The following is a 17675-nucleotide window of genomic DNA, read 5'->3' as shown; positions in this document are numbered from 1 at the left end:
CCAATGCCACACTCCCCAAGCCACCCCCTCCCTCCCCTCTCCCCCCCTGCCAGCACAGCAGGCAGAAACACAGAAACTGCATAGATCATCTCATGTACCATGGGGTGGGGGCAGGAAGGGGGGCTCCTCTGCCCGGTTGCAGGGAGCGGAACTGGAGAGGACCCTCTGCAAGAAGGGTCCAGACTGGGGGGGTTGGATCTGGCCAATTGCAGAGTGGCTCGGCCCGGGAGCACTGGCAATGGCAGCTCCTGCCTCAGTTTCCCCTCCTGGGTTGGGGTAGGGGCCTGATCCCTGTAACGTCCCTGCAGAGCTGCTGCTACCATAACATTCCTCATAATCCTCCCCCCGGAATAGAAAGTATCGCCAGTGCTCCCCAGCGATAGGAGGGTTCACATGTACATGTTCCAGGATCACACGTGTGCCAGGCAGGGGGACAGGGTCCCCGAAATGCCCAAAGCCAGGGGTTGGCCCTGGGGTGCTGGCGGGATGGTGCTTTGGAAGAGGGTGCTTTACCCCCACCAGCTAAAGTCGAGTGCACCCCACAGCCTGATGGACCCTGGCCCTGGCCTGGACTTCCCCTGACCTCACAGCACTGCTACGGCAAGGGAGGGGGATGTGTGTGCACGGGATGCCTGGGTTCTGTGTGTGTGGGTATGTCCTGGACACATGGGTTGGGTGAATGTGTCCTGGATGCCTGCCTGGTTGTGTGTGTGTGGGCGTGCATCTCAGATGCCTGGGTTCTGTGTGCATGTCCTCCAAATGCTTGGGTTGTGTGTGTATGTGTGTGTTTGTGTGTACATATGTGTCCCAAATGACCAAGTTGTGTGTTCGTGTGGGATGCTTTGGATTCTGTGCGTGTTTTGTTTTGTTTTTTGAGGGGGGGAGGGGTGTCCTGGGTGTGTGTGTGTGTGCATTCCCCAAACACCTGGGGGGGATACCCGGGTTCTGTGCATGTACATGTCCTGACACATGGGTTGCGTCTGTGGGTGTGCGTGCATCCCAGATGCTTGGGTTCAATGTATGCATGTCCTGGACGTCTGGGGGGTGTATGTATCCGTGTGTGTCCCAGATACCTGGGTTCTGTGCGTATGTCTTGGACACATGGGGTCCATGTGTTTGTGTGTGTGTGTGCAAATCTGTCCCAACTGATTGAGTTCAGTGTGCGTGCATGTGTGTCCTAGATGCCTGGAGGTGTGGGTGTGTGGGTGTTTGATTGTATGTGTGGGCACCCACATGTATGTTTGTATGTGCGTCCTGGATGTCTGGGGTGTGTGTGCGCACATATGCATGCACACGTGTACATGTGCATCACTATTCCTTGGACCAGGCCCAACACCAGCTACCTCAGGCCCTGCCTCCCCTCATCTCCTCTGTGCCCAGCAGGCAGGAGCCACGGGCTGCGCCGAGATGCCGGCACTGGCCGTGGACCCACCATCATGCCTGACCACCAACACCACCACCCCCCGGGAGCAAGGGCGTCCCAAGGAGGGCAGCCGGGCCCAGAGGGAGGGGGGCAAACATCCCTGAGCACAGAGCAGTGAGGCAAGGTAAGTGCCATTGCCAGTGGGCGGCCACGCAGGCCCAGGGGACCATGGCAGCACCAGGCCGGCCCGTTTAGGGGGTGGGGGGCACATGGTGATCTATGCACTAACCGGCAGACTTTGGACAGTTCTTTTCGTCAGAGCCATCCCCACAATCCTTCTCTGAAACACAGAAACCAGCCAAGAGACGGGGAAGGGGACACGTGAGGACACAGCACAGACACGCACGAGCACACGGCGCCGCCGGCAGGGCAGCCACACACATGACACGGACAGCACATGGACACGGACACGAGATGGACACGGGCGGGGGGCGGCTTGGGCCAGAGATCAGAAGCAGCAGACGGAGCCTGTTCCCCACTCCCTGGGGTTGGGGGGCAGCCACGAGGCTACATGCATGTCCCTGGCTACAGATGTGGGCAGCTGCGAGGGGTTTCCAGCTTTGGTCCCCAATCTCTACATCCCCTTTGGACTGAGCATGTGCAGACCTCTCCCCACCAAAACCAACAACCTCCAAAGCTGCTCCCACCCCCGCAAGCCACCCAGGATAGGGGAGCTCATCTCTCCTGGGCCCCCAGGGCACAAAAATGCCCCCTGCTCGTTAACTTTGAACATTTGTTTGCAAATTAGCTCAGGGAGGGGGGTATTTTTAGCAAATCCTCTCCCCTGACTCTTACCCCAAAAGCCCCTGCCCTCCTGACCCCCAGGGCAACATCTCCCTGCTTCTGATCTGGCCCTGGGCCGGCCACGTGGGCATGCATGCAGGCACGTGTGCAGCAGGGGCACTCACCGTTGTCACAGCGCCAGTTGATGTTGATGCACCGCCCGTTGTTGCAGGTGAACTGGGTCAGCGGGAAGCAGGTGGGGTAGGCTGAGGGGGCACAGGGAAAGCCTCAGTGCCAAGCCCCCAGCTCCAAGGGACTCTGCCACCCCAGGGGCCTTGTTCCCTGCCCCACACGCCCCTTTACAACCCCAGGTCTCAGTCCCTGCCCCCATGCAAGGCTCCTTACTGCACCCCACTCAAGCCCCCGCCTGCCGCTCACCGCAGGAGGCCGACTCATCAGATCGGTCACCACAGTCATCGTCCAGGTCGCAGGTCCAGGAGATGGGGATGCAGCGGCCACTGGCACAGGAGAACTGGTTCGGGGGGCAGGTGCGAGCTGTGGGGGTGGGGGCAAGACATAAGTGGGGTGAGCCCCCCCACCAGGCCTAGGCCCCCGGGATCAAGCTGGAGAACATGCACGTGCAGAACACAGGCGTCCAGGACACACGCACAGGGGGGCCCTCACCAGAGCAGGTAGAGTTGGACTCATCCTCATTGTTGCCACAGTCGTTGTCGCCGTCGCAGAGCCAGCGGTTGGGGATGCACCGGTTGTTCTCGCACTTGAAGCGGTCAGAGGGGCAGGTGTGCTGGTCTGGTGGGGGGACGGGGACAAGGACCCAGAGGCCTGAGCTCCCCCCACAATCAGGCCCACAACCCAGAGGAATTCCCAGAGGAATTAATCCCATGCTGCAGATGGGGAAAACTGAAGCGCAGAGCCCAGAGCAGCAACCCCCCACCCCACCCCAGCAGCTACGCACGGCAGAGCTCAGGGGCCTCATCGCTGTTGTCCAGGCAGTCGTTGTCACCATCGCACTTCCAGCGTTCCTGGATGCAGCGGCTGTTCTTGCAGGCGAACTCGCCCGGCTGGCACTGGGGCGGTGGCACGTAGGATGGGTTGGCTGCATGGGGCAAGAGCATGGGCTGAGCACCAACGGAGCAACCCGGGCGTGGGGCAGGGAGGCCTGGGGTCTGCACGTGCGGGTCCTGGACACCTGTTCTCTGTCCATGTCTCAGATGCCTGGGTTCTGCAGGTGTGTGTGCATGTGTGTGTGTCAGACATCTGGGTTCTGTGTGTGAGCATGTGTGTCCTGGATGCCTGGGTTGTGGGTGTGTGCACATCCGCCAGGCACCTGGATTCTGTGTATGCATGTGTATGTATCTTGGACACGTGGGTTCTGTGTGTGGGCATGTGCATGTCCCCCAGATGCCAGCAGTGTGTTGGTGTGCGTGTGCCCACCTGGGCTCTGTGTGTGTGCATCCCCCAGGTGCCTGGATTGTGTGTGTGAATGTATCCCAGACACGGGTTCTGCATACGGGTGCGTGCTCGCCTGGGCTGTGTGCGTGGGCATGTTAGGAGTCTGTGTGTGTCCTGGACATATGTGTGTGTGTGCGTGTGCATGAGCATCCTGGACACCTGGGTTCTATGTGTGTCATGAGTGTGTCCCCCAAATGTCTGGGTTCTGAGTGTGGGTATGTCCCGGATGCCTGGGTTCTGAACGCAGGCACGTGTCACGCCTGTGCAAGGCGAGTGCACGATGCTCACACCCAGCCCAGGGTCCCAGCCTTCAGGGGGATGCAAGACCCCAGGTGTCGGGGAACCAGCAACATGGTTGGGTGGGGGGAGGGGCAGGTCTGCATGTGCCGACCCAGGGGAGACGTATCAGGGCAGCGGACCCAGGGCTGAGCAGGGCCCAGAGCTGGGCAGAACCCAGGAGTCCTGGCTCCACACTGGGATCCACACACAGCGAAGCGGGGGCGGGGGAACTGAGGCACAAGACAGCCAAAACACCTACCTTGGCAGGTGACCGTGTCGGTCCCCAGGATCTGGTCCTCAGCGCAGGCGCAGTGCCGGCCCCGTGGCACTGCCAGGCACAGGCTGCTGCAGCCCCCATTGTTCACACGGCAGCTGTTGGAGCCCACTGTGGCCAGGGAGCAGGGGTGAGCACAGGGGGCACGGCTCCCTGACCCCCCCACCCCCCCGCTACTGCACCGCGCCCCCCATCCCCGGGCACCTTGCTGCTGCTGCGCGTCGTACATGCGGATCTCGAAGATGGGTGGGCGCTCATTGCGCAGCAGGCTCACGGCCTTGCTGGCCTGGTCCAGGCGGTAGATGCTGCCGCTGCGGTACTCAGTCCAGAAGAGGAAGGTGCTGTAGTGACACAGCCCGAATGCGTGGTTCAGCTCTGGCCCCTCGTACACGATCTGTATCGGGGGGGAGACAACGGCTCGGGGCGGGCTCGGGGGGCATGGGCCCAGGGAGCACCCCCAGACTGGGCTGGGAGCAGGGTGGAGGGCAGGAGGAGAGGAGCCCTGGGGTGACTGCATGCACTGGAGTCTCGGCCGTGGGGGCCTGGAGATGGCCTGGGGGGAGCAGCTGCCCCCTCCTCCCTGCCTGCAGGAGCTGGGCACAGGCGAGTAGAAACCCCAGCACTAGGTGACATGACCAAGGCCACGGCAGGGTAGGAGATGCCTGGACCCAGCATGGGGCAGGAGGCTCGATCCGAGGCTGCGCAGGGGCTGGAGGGGAGCGGAGAGGAGGCAAGTAGCGGGCCCCGGGCTCGCCTTGCGCTCGGTGCCGTTGAGGTAGACCATCTCGATGCGGTCGTAGAAGGCGTCCACCCAGTAGAGGATCTTGCCGGGGATGTCGAGGCTCAGGCCGTTCGGCCACAGGATGGTCTTGGAGGTGATGAAGACGTTGCGGTTGGAGCCGTCCATCCAGGCCCGCTCGATCTTGCCCCGCTTGCTGTCCTTGGGGTCCTCTTCCCAGTCTGTCCAGTACATCCACCTGGAGGGGGACCGAGCCCTAAGTCACGGGGCCCATCCAAAGACACCCCCCCCAGCAGTGCCACCTATGCAGGGGAAGAACAGGACCCCCCACCCCCTGCTCCTACCCGTTGAGGGGGTCCACCACAATGGCGCGGGGGTGGGTCATCTTGCCCTCGATGAGCGTCTTGCGGGTCTGAGCCGCCTTCTCCAGCCGGGCCACGCTGATGGTTTTCTTGGGGCCGTCATCTGTCCAGTACAGGTTGTTGCCCATCCAGTCCACGGCAATGCCCTCCACATTGTGGATGCCTGTGGGGGGGAGGGAGGGGCTGGCTTGTGAGAAGGGCCTGGGCCTGGAACCCGCACCACTTCCAGCAGTCGCCTCTCCTTGAGGCTCAGGCAGGATCTGACCCCAGGCCCCAGACCCAGCTGCCCCCCTGCCAGCCGCACCGTCCTTCAGGATGGTCTCGCGCTCAGTGCCGTCGATCTTCTGGCGCCCGATAAGGTAGCTGGTGGTGTCGGCAAAGTAGATGAAGCCGTTCTCACCGTGGAAGTCCAGGGCCCGGGGGTTCATGAGGTTCTCAATGGGGATCATGTGCTCATCGGGCACCTTGGCACTCATGTCCATGCCCCGGATGATGCCTGGCCGGCCCTTCCCGTAGACTAGGAACAGCTCATGCTCTGGCTCTGGGGGTGGGGAGTGGGGGTCAGCTTGCAGCCCCCTTCGTCCCACCTGGTCTGGCCCCAGGAGCAGCTTAGCAAGGTTGGGGCTGAGGGAACAATCAGTGTACCAAGCCCCCCGACCTCCGACTCCCAGGGTTGGTGCATCTTGGTACCACAGGGCACCCAGAGGGGCAAGGACCCTCTCTGCTGCTGCCGGATTGGCCTGGCTCCAGGGACCTCCCAGCTCGTGCAGGCCAGAGCCAGCCCCGGTGCTGGAGTGCTATAGCCAGGTGGCCACGCCTGAGCCCTGGCCCCGTGCCCTGTGGTCCCAGCAAAACCCCCAGTCAGCAAATCCTGCTGCATCCCCATTGTGCTGACCACAGCCAGCATGAGACAGGGGAAGTGAAGCAACAGCTGGTGACTCACGATCTGCTCTCCCAGCCTGTGATGCTTCCCCCCCGCACCCTGCCCCCAGGCAGGCCCCAAGCCACGGGGTGGCACCGGGTCCATGCGCTGCCCCTGGCCCCACTCACTCTTGCAGGATTTCCCATCGCTGCCCAGGCTGAAGCCAGAGCGGCAGCGGCATGTCCGTGTCTTGTGGCTGTTGCCCAGCAGGCAGATGTCAGAGCAGCCCCCCGGCTTGCCAAACTGGTCGGACTCACAGGCGTGGCTCCGCACTGGTAGACAGACAAGCCCTGGGGTCAGTGCTCGCGCCCCCCTCAGCAAGCTGGGGCAAGGGGTGGGCAGACAGGTCCCCTCCACTGTGCTCGGAGCACTTAGGAGGGTGCGGGGAGGGTGGGGCTGGGGTCACAGCAGAGCCAACCACAGAGGTCACAACCCGGTGACTCCACCACTCGCAGAGCTCCTGGGGGCAGGAGAAACATTTTGCCCAGTACAGCACTCCACTGGGGGTCTTAGCCTGGAGGAAGGGGACAGCAGGGACCCCTGACCTGGCCGAAGGAGCCTCCAAGGATGCCTCCCACCAGTGCAAACCAGGACAGGGGCGTTGCGCCCTGGTCTGAGCCCCTCCCCACCAAGGTGAGTCTGCGGGTGTCCTCCACCCCCTGGGGACCTACCCGTGGGCTGGCGGCGCTGGTGGTAGATGTGCAGGGCACCGCCCCTGTCCACACGTGTGATCACATGGTAGTCGGTGCTGTTGAAGCGGTTCACCCGGATGACACTGGTCTTCTGCTGGGTGTTGGCGTTGTCCGAGTTGGTGGCATAGAGGTAGTTCTCGAAGACTGTCAGGCCATAGAGGTGTTCGATCTGTCGGGGATGATGGGATTAGACATGCCCCCCATGCTCCACCCCACTGGTTAGCATTAGGGAGGCCATGAGAGTCACTGCCCCCTGCTCTGCCCTCGCACCCTCCTTGTGAAAGCCTGGCATGGAGAAGTGGGGATGGAGCCGGGGGGGCATCAGGGGCACATGCAAGCCCCAAGTCCTGCATCCAGATCAGCCCCAAGACAGACATGAGAGCTGTCGGCATGTACAGCACCAAGCGCACTGGGACTCAGGGGCCCCGTCCACCTTGGTCCCACTCACCAAGATGCCCTGGATGATGGTGTGCCGGTTCTTGCCCTCATAGTCCACCACCTCAATGTAGTCCAGGTAGGCATCAGCCCAGTAGACAAGCCGGCTGACCAGGTCCAGCGCGATGCCGTGGGGGAAGACGATCTTGCTGTCCACCAGCTTGGTGCGGTTCTGCCCATCCATGTCGCAGCGCTCCACCTTGGGGATCTGCCCGTAGTCCGTGAAGAAGACTTTCCTGCAGGGCAATGGGCGGGGAGGAGGAAGCGGGGGTGAGAACACCGCAACAGCCGTGCTCACACTGGCACACCCGCACCAACACACGTGCATGGAGGCACGCATGCCCAGCAACACAGGCTCCTGCTCACACATGGACTCACGTGCTTAGGCTCATGGACTCGTGCTTGCATGCCCGAGCATGGGGGCTGGGGCTCTCACACGCACATGCACGCCAGGGCTTGTGCTCACACACAGATGCTCACACACAGCCTGCCACACTGCCCACACAGCTCTGGGCAGACTACTCTTGCAACACATGCACACTGTGAACATGCGCAGCCAGGCGTGCATTTGCACATGGTCATGCGGCTCTTCCTGCCGGCTGTCAGCTGTCGCTGCTTGGCCTGGCTGCAATGGGGTCACCAGCCCAGGGCAGGTGGGCAGCTGGCTCTGCAGACAGCAGTTCCCAGCTGAGGCTGGCTCAGTGCAGCCCTGGGCAACTCCACCTGCTGCTGCCATGACTGGAGCCCTGCTGGGCCAGTTCCTCACGCCTCCTGCTTGCAATCCAGCTGGCCACAGGCAGCCAGGAGCTTCCCCTGCCCCCCGCCCCACCACAGCGCTTACCCCATGGTGGGGTCCAGCACAATGCCCTTGGGGTTGTACAGCTCCAGGTCAAGCAGCGTGACACACGTGTCCCCATTCTTGTTGCACACGAAGATCCGGTCGTCGATGTCATCCACGAAGTAGAAGTTCCCCGTGAGCCAATCGATCGCCATCTGCTCCACGTCTGTGTGGGGGCACGGGGGTGGGGGGCGTTAGAGGGGGAAGGGGGCAATGGCACGAGCTTGGCGAGGTCTCAGCTGCTATCAATGCCTCCCCAGCATATGGCCCTGCCCTCCATGGCACCCCTTTCACCCTGGCTCAGAGAAGTGTGGGTCCAGGAGAGCTGCTGTGGGCAGGGAGCAAGGAAGGGGGGCCTGACACCAACTGGGGGAAGGACTCTACTCCCTAGATGTGGCCTGACCCTGGACCCCAGCACACCCCCGTAGTGCCAAGGCTAAGCTCCATCAACTCCTGACAGCAGATGCACAGAAGGGGACATGTGCACACACACACATATGCACGCACAGCCCCACTTTGGTGAAACGTGGGTCAGAGTCATGGGACCAGCATGTGGTGAGGAGCGAGATGGGCCTTGTGGCAAGGCCCATGAGACAGGTCACAAGACAGACAGATATTTCCAATGCCCCCCAAATCTGCCCCCCACCACCTGCAAGAGCCCAGGGTGCCGCACCCAGCACTTCCCCCTGCACCAGGGTTTCAGGCCTCAGCTCCCGAAGTCCTGGGATGAAGGACGATGCCCTGGTGCCGGCTGGGATGGGAGGGTGTTTCCCACCCTGGGACTGGGGGGCGAGGGGGCCGCAAGCCCCTCTAGCCCCAGGGAAGCCAAGAGTAAGTCGTGCAGCAGCAGGCTTCACCCCTGAACGCTCAAAGCCCAAGGTACAGCTCTCCCTGGCAGGGGAGGCTGTTGTGGGGGCCTGGGATGGGTCCTCCTCTCCCTTCCCCATCTGTCGCAGCTCGAGAGGGGCCGTACGCTGCCCGCGCCCAGTGACATGCATGGAACAGGGCAAGGCAGGCGCCCTTTGGGCCTTCACAGCCCTGGGGACTCTTCCCAACTCTGCCACTGATAGACTTGCTGACCTTGGGCAAGACCCCTCTCCTCTCCAGCCTCCATCACCCCCCCACCCCGGAGCAGTCGGTCTCTCCTGCTTTGTGCCTGCCCCACCGCGGAGCTCAGCCAGGGGCCCCATGCAGCAAGCCCAGGAAGGGTCCAGGTCCAACCCGGGGTGCAGAGCACACCCCTACGCTGGCCCTCGAGCTGGGCCGGGCGGCGGAGCCACAGCGCCAGGGCTGTGTTGTCACAGCTGGAATGCATTAGGCTCCTCAAAGGCTTTTGTTTTCCGAGCTGTTCCTTTGTGCAGGGATCCGGGGATTGGGGGGTGGGGGCTGGGGGCTTATTAGCACTATTATTATTTTCGGCTCCTTCCCCGCAGCCTCGGCTAAGCCCAGATTTCCTCCCGGCTGGGTTATAGCAAGAACCTATTTTTAACCCCTCGTGCTCACCAGGGAGGAGGAAGCTGAGCAGACCGCAAAACACTGGAACATACTTCCCTGGGGAGCCTCAGCCGGCCTCCCACCCCCTCCCGACTCTCCCAACCCCACGGGCTGTTAAAGCCATGCGAGCGGGTCAGAATGGACATGGGGAAGTCTCTTCTCCAAGCTCCACGGAGGCCAAAGCAGTGGGTCCAGCCTGGACGTGGGGCCTGGGGAAGCCAGAAGAGCCCCAGGGCCCCGAGAGCACTTCAGCTACGCAGCTAAGCCCCAGGGCTCCAGACCCCACTAGGAAACGCATTGGGAGTCCTGGATACACGTCACTTAATTAAGTGGCCCCTGCCCTGCTCATTATGGGCCTGCTACCCCCTCTGCTATGGGTATGGTGTGCCTGCCAAAGGTGGGCATACGGGCAAGGAGAAGAGCTGAGCCCAGCTGAGTCAGGAGGGCAGCACATGTGGACCATGACCGGCCGCCTCCTGCCAGCCACGTACATAGATTCAAGGGGGATGTTGAAATTTTTACGCCCCTCCAAAGCATGCCCCTGGCAAGCAACACGCATGCACGGACAGTGTTGAGTAAGAGCCATGTTGCTCAATGCCAGGGGGTGGACAAGACAGCTGGCCGGGGCAGAGGTCAGGACAGACACTGGCCAGCTCAGACCTGGGCCACGTGACCTGAGACAAGGCTTGCAACACTCCTGCCTTAGATGGAGCACCTGAGAGACCCTCCCCTGAGCGCGTCGGAGACAGCACAGATACATTGGACTGCAGCCACTTCTGGGGTGGAGCCGGGCAGCTGGTCGAGTGGTGCAAGCCTCTGGAGCAGGGCGGGCCTGCTCTGAGCCACAGACTCCATCACATCAGGAAGAGACATCTCAGCCAAATCTCCCTGGCTTATTGTGTCCCCTCGGCTGCGTTGCTCAATCGTCCTGACTCAGTGTTCCCGTGACCTCTGGGGCACTGGCTGCTTTCTGACTGTATTTACACATCTCTGAGCATGGTCCTGTGGTTTCTCCAGCCCCCGCACCCACAAGAGCATTTCACAGGGACCATGCAGCCTGAGTCAGCCCTGTTCCGGGGACGCCGGGTCAATCCTGGACACAGACACACGAAGACCAGGAAAATCCTCTTTGCTGTCAGGGCAGGGAGGCAGCAAACGAGATGCCCCAGGAGGTGCGGACATCCCTTCCCTGGAGGTGCCAGGGAGAGGATGCACAGCCACTGCTCAGGGATGATCTGGGCATAGCGATGCCTTTGCTCTACTTTAGGAATTTCCCTGGCTTCTGGGATCCGCTGGAAGGGAGTCCCCCCATCACACAGCCACGTGTCATGGGTTTTTAGGCCTTCCTCAGAAGCACCGGGTGTTGGCTGCAGCCCAGGCTGGGGTGGGGACTGGGCTGTGCCAATGCTCCTGCTGGGAGTTAAACCCGGAGGGTCCTGAGCTCAGACTGATGCTCCATTGGGGTCAACAAGGAGTTTCAGACTGGTACGGACGGGGGCGTTATCTAGCTCTGCGGCAGAGGCATGGCCTCTGCCTGGGATGTCTTGAGCATATATTAACAGCAGCAGGATGTTTCTGTGCATTCGGGTGCGATGTCTGGTGGCACGTCAGGGTGGGTGGTAGTTTTGCTACGAGGTTGGGCAATGGGTTTGTCTGGGTTGCTTTGGACAGGGCTGATCCTGCCTCAGGGGCCGGACTGGATGTGACCTCCGGAGCTCCCTTCCAGCCCCACCTCTCTGACTCGTGGCCCTAACACCCGCAGCCCTTGATCTGGGGACCCGCCACACCAAGTAAACCCAACATGAGCAGCCCCGGGAGATGTTTGGACCAGAGCAAGAGACAGCTCCGCTGACAGAGCCTGGGGGGACCCACCGCCTCTGCAGGAGTCCAGACCAGATGATCCAACACAGCAAATCTCCATCTTTCTATGCCCCCTCAATGGACTGGAGGGTCCCCTAGAAAATGCCAGCACTTCACTTTCACTCGTTATTTAACTATGGACAAACACTAGAGCAACTCAGCCGCTGCAGGGACCTCGGCCAGCCCACGCCTGGGCAGACAGCTTTGATGCCAGTGACTCCTATGTGAAACCTCCGGGTTCGTCTTGTGATTGCCCATAGCTGTTTGCACACCTCAGGCTACAAATGGACATGGACTTTCTCCTGGGAGAAGCCATTTTGTCTTGGACAAAGCGCGGACATCCGTGCACACTGTCCTGGGAGAGACTGGTAGTATCTCATCAAATTTATCACAAAGTGCATTGGACCAGCTGCCCCTGGGACTGCATCATTGAAAAGTGGCACTTACGCCCCAACGCGAAGGGCAATGGGCACTCACAGAGGATTTCTGCTCCGGGGCAAACCCATTGCCCAGGACCCCGTGCTCCCCCGGTTGAGAATCGCTGCTCTAACAGTTCCTTTCAGCCCAAGTCCTTGCAGCAAAGCAATGCACACGCGTGTGCACAAGCCCTCACCCCGAGCTGTGAACAGCCCCGGGACCACATGTTGGTGATGGACCCGGGCTCCTTTCGCTGCGCTATTCAGCTGGAATTGTTCCAACTGCCCAAATTTTCTGCAGTGGAGAGACATGGGTAAAGGGGTCCTTGCCACCCCCCCGAGGTAAAACCATGGCTCTGATGAAGTTAAGCAATGGTGAGGGATTCGCCCCCACACACTGCTGCAACAGGTCAGCACATGGAAGCTGATGCCCAGGTGAGCCCCCCAAAATAAGCTGCCGGAGGCCCTAGCCCAGCGTGAGCTGGTCCTTCCAAACCCAGGCCTGTTATTTGAGGGGCCTTGAACTTGCCAGGAGCCGCATGACGCTGGCATGGGGCAGGGGGGTTGGGACTGTGAGGGGCTGGCGCGGCCGAGGGGCTCTGGGTACCGGTTGCAGGGCAGGGTGGGACGCAGGCCTGGGCCGAGGAGAGGGGAGGTGGGACAGCGGTTTCCAGACAGCCCGGCAGCGCTGGCAAGCAAGCGTGCTGGTGGCTTGCCCCGCCTCCGCGAGCTCGCTAGGAATGCGATCCCCAGGGGCACGCAGGACGTAGCCCGCCTTGAGGCAGGATCCTTCGGATGCGTCTGCCTCATGCCATCATCCAAAGCCGCTCGCCTCCCCCCCCCCGTTGCGCTCTCGCGCTCCCCAAAGAGAACAAGACGGGCTCTGTAGCAGCAAAAAAACTGCTCCGTGGGTAAACATTGCTCCCGGGTGCAATATTCCTTCATTCACAAGTATGTTAGCGGGACACGCGGGAGACACGCTCCGGCCCCGCAGGGCGGCCTGCCCTTCTGCCAGGCGCAAGCGCCTCCATCGAGTGGCTCTAATTCCCACCCAACGGCCCCTTTCTCTGGGCTGCCTGCAGGGAGGGGGCTCAGTCCTTGGATTATCATACAAGGCGGGGCTGGCGGAGAGGCCACGGGGTGAAGGAAGACACTAATGCACGGATAAATGGGGCAAACATTGCTCACGGGCCCAGATTTCCAAAAGGCGGCATTGGGGGGGTGCAGCACAGGTTTGCAAAGCCCACAGAGGCTCTCGAGAATAGATGAACCCAGAACAACACGGAGGGGAAATCATGTTTTTGCATCCGGGGGGCTTTGCACCACGGCTTTGCAAGCGCAAAGACCGTGCTCTGGAATCGCCGGCTGGGTGGAACAGGGTGGCCGGCAGCCAGCCCGCGAGGCTGGGATGGCCCCGAGCTGCCTTCCGGCCTCCTCGCGTGTACTGCACACATGTGCAAGTGCACACGCGGCACGGCAGGCTGCTCTCCGGATGTCCATGCTTGCGGGCCAGGCGAGGGTGACACGGCCTGGAGGGGGGAGAGTCCTGCACAGACCTTTGGGCTCCGGCAGTGGGGTGCCAACAGCCCACGTAACGTGTTATCGTGCAAGCTCCCCCGTGCTCCTTGCTCAGAGAGGATAGGAGCATCAGCCAGGACAAACCCCACAGACACAAACCCCTTTTTTTGGCCCCAGAGCCAAAGGCGCTGGCGGTCACACCAAGCTGTGTCCGAGCCAGCTCCTAAACCAGGCACGGGGACAAGGTTGTTCCCCTCGGACACAAGGGCCAGGGGCTGCCAGACTCCCCACCCGCATGTCCCTCAGCCCGGGGACAGCGGACAATGGTGCAGGGTTTTTGCCAAGGAAATTCAGAGGTGCTTAAATCCTATGGGTTGGGGGAACATGGGGGTTTCTGACAGCTCGGACATGGCCTGCGACATGCAAGGGAAGCCTCTCGTCCTTCCCTCCGCCCACCGCAGGGCCCAGCCTCACCGCCACGGCGTCTGAGGTGGGCAAGGGCCAGGCTACGGCTTCAGCTCCCATTGCAATCAAGGAGGCCATAATTACCGTCCCCACCTCCCGAATGAGGCACCCACTTGGCACTGCCAGGCAGGGGGGGGGCGGCGGCACGATGGAGCAAAGACCTTACTCTTCGGAGGGGGCCGAGGAGGGAAGGATCAGCAAAGGTGGGGGTGGGGAATGCCAGCCCCAGGGACACAGACGGGCACACAGGACATGCTGGGGAGGGAGCTAACCTCCTTCCCTCCCACACGAGCACGAAGCAGAGCCAAGGACTTATTTTTAGCCACCTGGAATTGGCGCTTGCCCTACATGAAACAGTGGCTGGGGCGGGGGGGGCACTGCAGGACCAGCTCTTGGCGTTTCCCAGAGGGGTTCGGTCCGGGCCCACAGGGATCTCCAAAAGGGGGCCTGGCAAGCCTGCACCCCCACCGGTGCCCGTGGGTTCCTGGCAGCGATCTGGGGAAGCTCGCCCCAGGCTCTCTCACTTCCTCCTTTACACGATTAAAAAGAAGCCCTTAATCTGTGCCGGATACCCAGGCTGTGACAGCTGGCCCCCAGCCAGCCAAGGGAGGCCGCGTGCTACAGCCAGGGCATGGAGAAGTGCAACCCTCCTTTCCTCCTGGCCACTTGCCCTGAGGTCCGCGGGTCCCCCACTTCTCCGTGGTATGTGGGTGCAGCAGCTCAGGCACTGCGGCAGGGCTCTGGGGTGGCTGGGGGGGCAAATGGGCCATGGAGATCAGGCCCCCCCACTCCTGAATGCTTTGCAGCTGCTAAGGACATCGCTGCATCTCAGCAAGCCAGGCTCTCTCCTGGCATGGCCTACTTCGTTAGGCACAACCCGCAGGCATCTCACCCTCCTTGACCCAGGAGCCTCCCCGGGAGCTGGGTAGAGGGATCGAGGCTTCGCTGGAAGCGTCGAGCCTGTCACAGCCCCCCTCCAACAACCCCACGTCCCGCAGGCACCGAGGGCTCAAGAGTCAACTGCATCCCTCTCCATCTCATCCCCTTCACCTTCCATTACATGGCCACACAATGACTGTCCCACGGGGCTCATGGGACAGAGGACTCGCTCTGCCGGTCTCAAAGCATGACCCCTCAAGGCCATGGCACGGAGCACCGGCTTCCTCTGCCCTTCTCAGGGGCACTGCTGGCACGACCCAGCCGCTCCCTCTGTGCTCAGGGGACAGGTTCGGGGGGCGAGATCTGTTACCAAACCAGCTGCAGGGCTGGGAGAGCCGCGGCGGGGAGCGGAGGCCACGGCTGTAATTCTGCACCCGTCTGCCCTGAACGCAGAAGGGTGCAGGAGTCTCTGGGGGCTGGGAGGGAGGTATTTTTGGCAGCCAGGAAAAGCCTCCGCTTTCCACGCAAAGTGCAGGCAGCCCTTCGGCCGATGTCCCTCTGAAATCAATTGGGCCAGAGCCCTCCGGCGCTCCTGCTTCTTGGCACTGGGACGGGCTATTAGTTGCGACGGGGATGAAGCAGAAGATGTGCCCTGCGGGACAGGCTCATTTCAAGAGATGCAGCCTAGGAAGGTATTTTAATAATGCCCAGATTGCCCGGGTTTAAAGGCAGATCAGATGTCCTGAGGGTCTGTCCCCCCCGCCGCCAGCACTGGGGGGACTGGGCGTTTTAAACAGAAAGCAAAACAGCCCACAGAGGCGGGGGGGAAAGGGAGAATTTTGGCAGCTCTTCCCCCACCCCAGCCTGGAAGCCGGCCCGCAGAGCCAACAACGGGCCCCTCTGAAAACCAGGCCCCGGCGCTCTCCCCCGGCTGGTTACTGTGGCTACAGATTTGCTGATACCCCCCGACCTCCTTTCTCGGTGGAAAATTCTTTGGAAGCCTCTTTAAATTCGATCGACTTAAAGAGCAAAACAAAACCCCGGGGCCAAGCGACGACGGCGGGCCAGGGCGAGAGCCACGGTCGCTGGGACACGCGGGGCTTTTGCCAAGCCCAGCTCTGCGCAAGCCGGGAGCCAGGCTGCAAAATCTAAAAGAAGGAGGTGGCAGGCACTGGGGAGAGGAGAAAACAATAAATAAATACATAATTAAAAATAAATAAATAAATAAAATCAGGAGACTGGTTTGACAATGGCCCCAGCTGGACAGGCCAGTCACGTGGCCCTGGCTTCCCCTCCAAACCCAAGAAATGGAGGTTCTCGCTCATCATGTGACTCTGGGAGCTGGGGATTTAACTTCAGGTGCTGCCAATGCATCGGTGCCAGGAGAGGCTGTTTCTCGCACATCTTTCCAACCCTGTTCTCACTGCGGAGGCCTCCAGCTTGTCCCCCAGGTCCATGAACCTGAGCCCCTCAAATACCCCCCAGGCCATTACTGGGGACAGGGGTCGGACCAGGACCGAGGCGGCCCTGCCCCAGGCCCCATCATTCAAGCTGCCCAGTTTTAGACCCGCGCAGAACGTCTATAACCCCAACTGGGAAGTGACAGGGAGCCCGGGGGCGGGGGGGGCGCTGGCAGGCAGAGGGTGCCCAGGATTAGCCACTCTCCCAAACTGCGGATAAGCCAAGCGACACAAAAACCCGGGAGCAGCTTGTTCCCGGGCACTGCAAAGCCCCTGGCAGCCCCGGCCCTGAACAAACGGGCACATTGTGGAGGGAGCACGTGCCAGCGGGAGCCCGGCTGAGCCGCGCTGCGGCACCCAGGGGCTTAGGGATTAGCCCCACGTGCAGGCGCAAGAGGGGGGCTCAACTGGGCACGGACAGGAGCAGGATGGCAGGGAAGGCACAGGGGGTCCTGGGGCTGGAGGGGGAGTGCTTGCTCCCCCTCCAGCACCAGCAAAAAGCAGCGCAAACCTGGCCGCTGCACAGTGCAATGCCATGCAGCTCTGCATCCGTACGGCCGCGGGGCCTGTTTTGTGGGCTCCCCCCAGCCACAGCCAGCTCCGGGTGACACAGGAGACTGGGCACGATGGACCCAGGGTTGGCCCAGTCCCCAGCAGCTCTAACGTCAGGTCCCAGCTCCCTGCGGTCCCCAGGCCTCTGCAGGCAGTGGCTCCCGCTCCCAGCTGACTGCCACCGCACAGAGCCCCCGCCACGCGGCTGGGGCTTGGGAGAAATCAGGCTGGGGTCTTGACTGGGCAGCTGGTGGGAGTTAGGGTCCTGACAGGATAGGAAGCAGGTACCTAAATCCCGTAGGCTACTTTGGAAATATCCACCCCCAGGGCGGGGAAAAGGAACGATGCTCCGTCAGCTTCAACTGAAGGGGCTTATCTGGCCTCCGTGCAACCTGGAGTCTGCGCCATGCTCCCCACCCCATGCAAGAACCAAGAGGCTCAGGCTCCTAAGGACGTGCCCAAGGCCCCCAAGGACGTGCCCAAGGCCAAGCAGGCAGCCAGTAGCAGAGTACGGCAGGGAAGCTGGTCCCCACATGCCAAAGCAATCCCGCAGGGTTCAGCCCCTGTGCCCTGTCCCATTCCCAGGCTACCAGGGCCAAGCAGTGGGGCCTGGTCCCCACCGGGACGCAGCCACACACGCGCTGCGGGAAGGCGGCTCCCGCCCTCCTTTCTGTCCTTGAGCTCAAGCAGACATTCGACTCCTGCCAGGCTGGGCCCTGATTAGAAACAGAACTGGAACTTGCACATACACGAGAGAGAGGAGGAAAGGGGGAGGGAAAAAAATAGCTTCTCCTGCCTGGGATCCAGGCTGCCAGGGAGTTAAAAAAAAAAAAAAAAAATCAGTGCTCTCAAGTCCATTTCTGGAGCTGCG

At 61.6% G+C, this 17675-nt stretch overlaps 1 protein-coding gene across 1 annotated transcript in view; it reads right to left on the bottom strand.

Moving 5' to 3' along the window:
• LRP1 (LDL receptor related protein 1) overlaps positions 1–17675 on the bottom strand; it is a gene marked incomplete at its 3' end in the record, with an annotated part of 64345 nt that overhangs the window by 34737 nt on the left and 11933 nt on the right. The window contains exons 6-19 of the mRNA XM_019556302.1: positions 8164–8326; positions 7336–7558; positions 6867–7056; positions 6324–6467; positions 5578–5814; positions 5256–5436; positions 4927–5149; positions 4377–4566; positions 4158–4283; positions 3123–3263; positions 2831–2956; positions 2585–2701; positions 2332–2412; positions 1653–1703 (exon numbers count right to left, since the gene is read on the bottom strand). Coding sequence (XP_019411847.1) covers positions 1653–1703; positions 2332–2412; positions 2585–2701; positions 2831–2956; positions 3123–3263; positions 4158–4283; positions 4377–4566; positions 4927–5149; positions 5256–5436; positions 5578–5814; positions 6324–6467; positions 6867–7056; positions 7336–7558; positions 8164–8326 — 2193 coding nt within the window. The remainder of the gene's footprint in view (positions 1–1652; positions 1704–2331; positions 2413–2584; positions 2702–2830; positions 2957–3122; positions 3264–4157; positions 4284–4376; positions 4567–4926; positions 5150–5255; positions 5437–5577; positions 5815–6323; positions 6468–6866; positions 7057–7335; positions 7559–8163; positions 8327–17675) is intronic.

This window comes from Crocodylus porosus, unplaced genomic scaffold (genome assembly GCF_001723895.1).
Source record: "Crocodylus porosus isolate Cpor-Errol unplaced genomic scaffold, CroPor_comp1, whole genome shotgun sequence".
NCBI lineage: Eukaryota > Metazoa > Chordata > Crocodylia > Crocodylidae > Crocodylus > Crocodylus porosus.
This window is presented reverse-complemented; position numbering and strand designations above follow the sequence as displayed.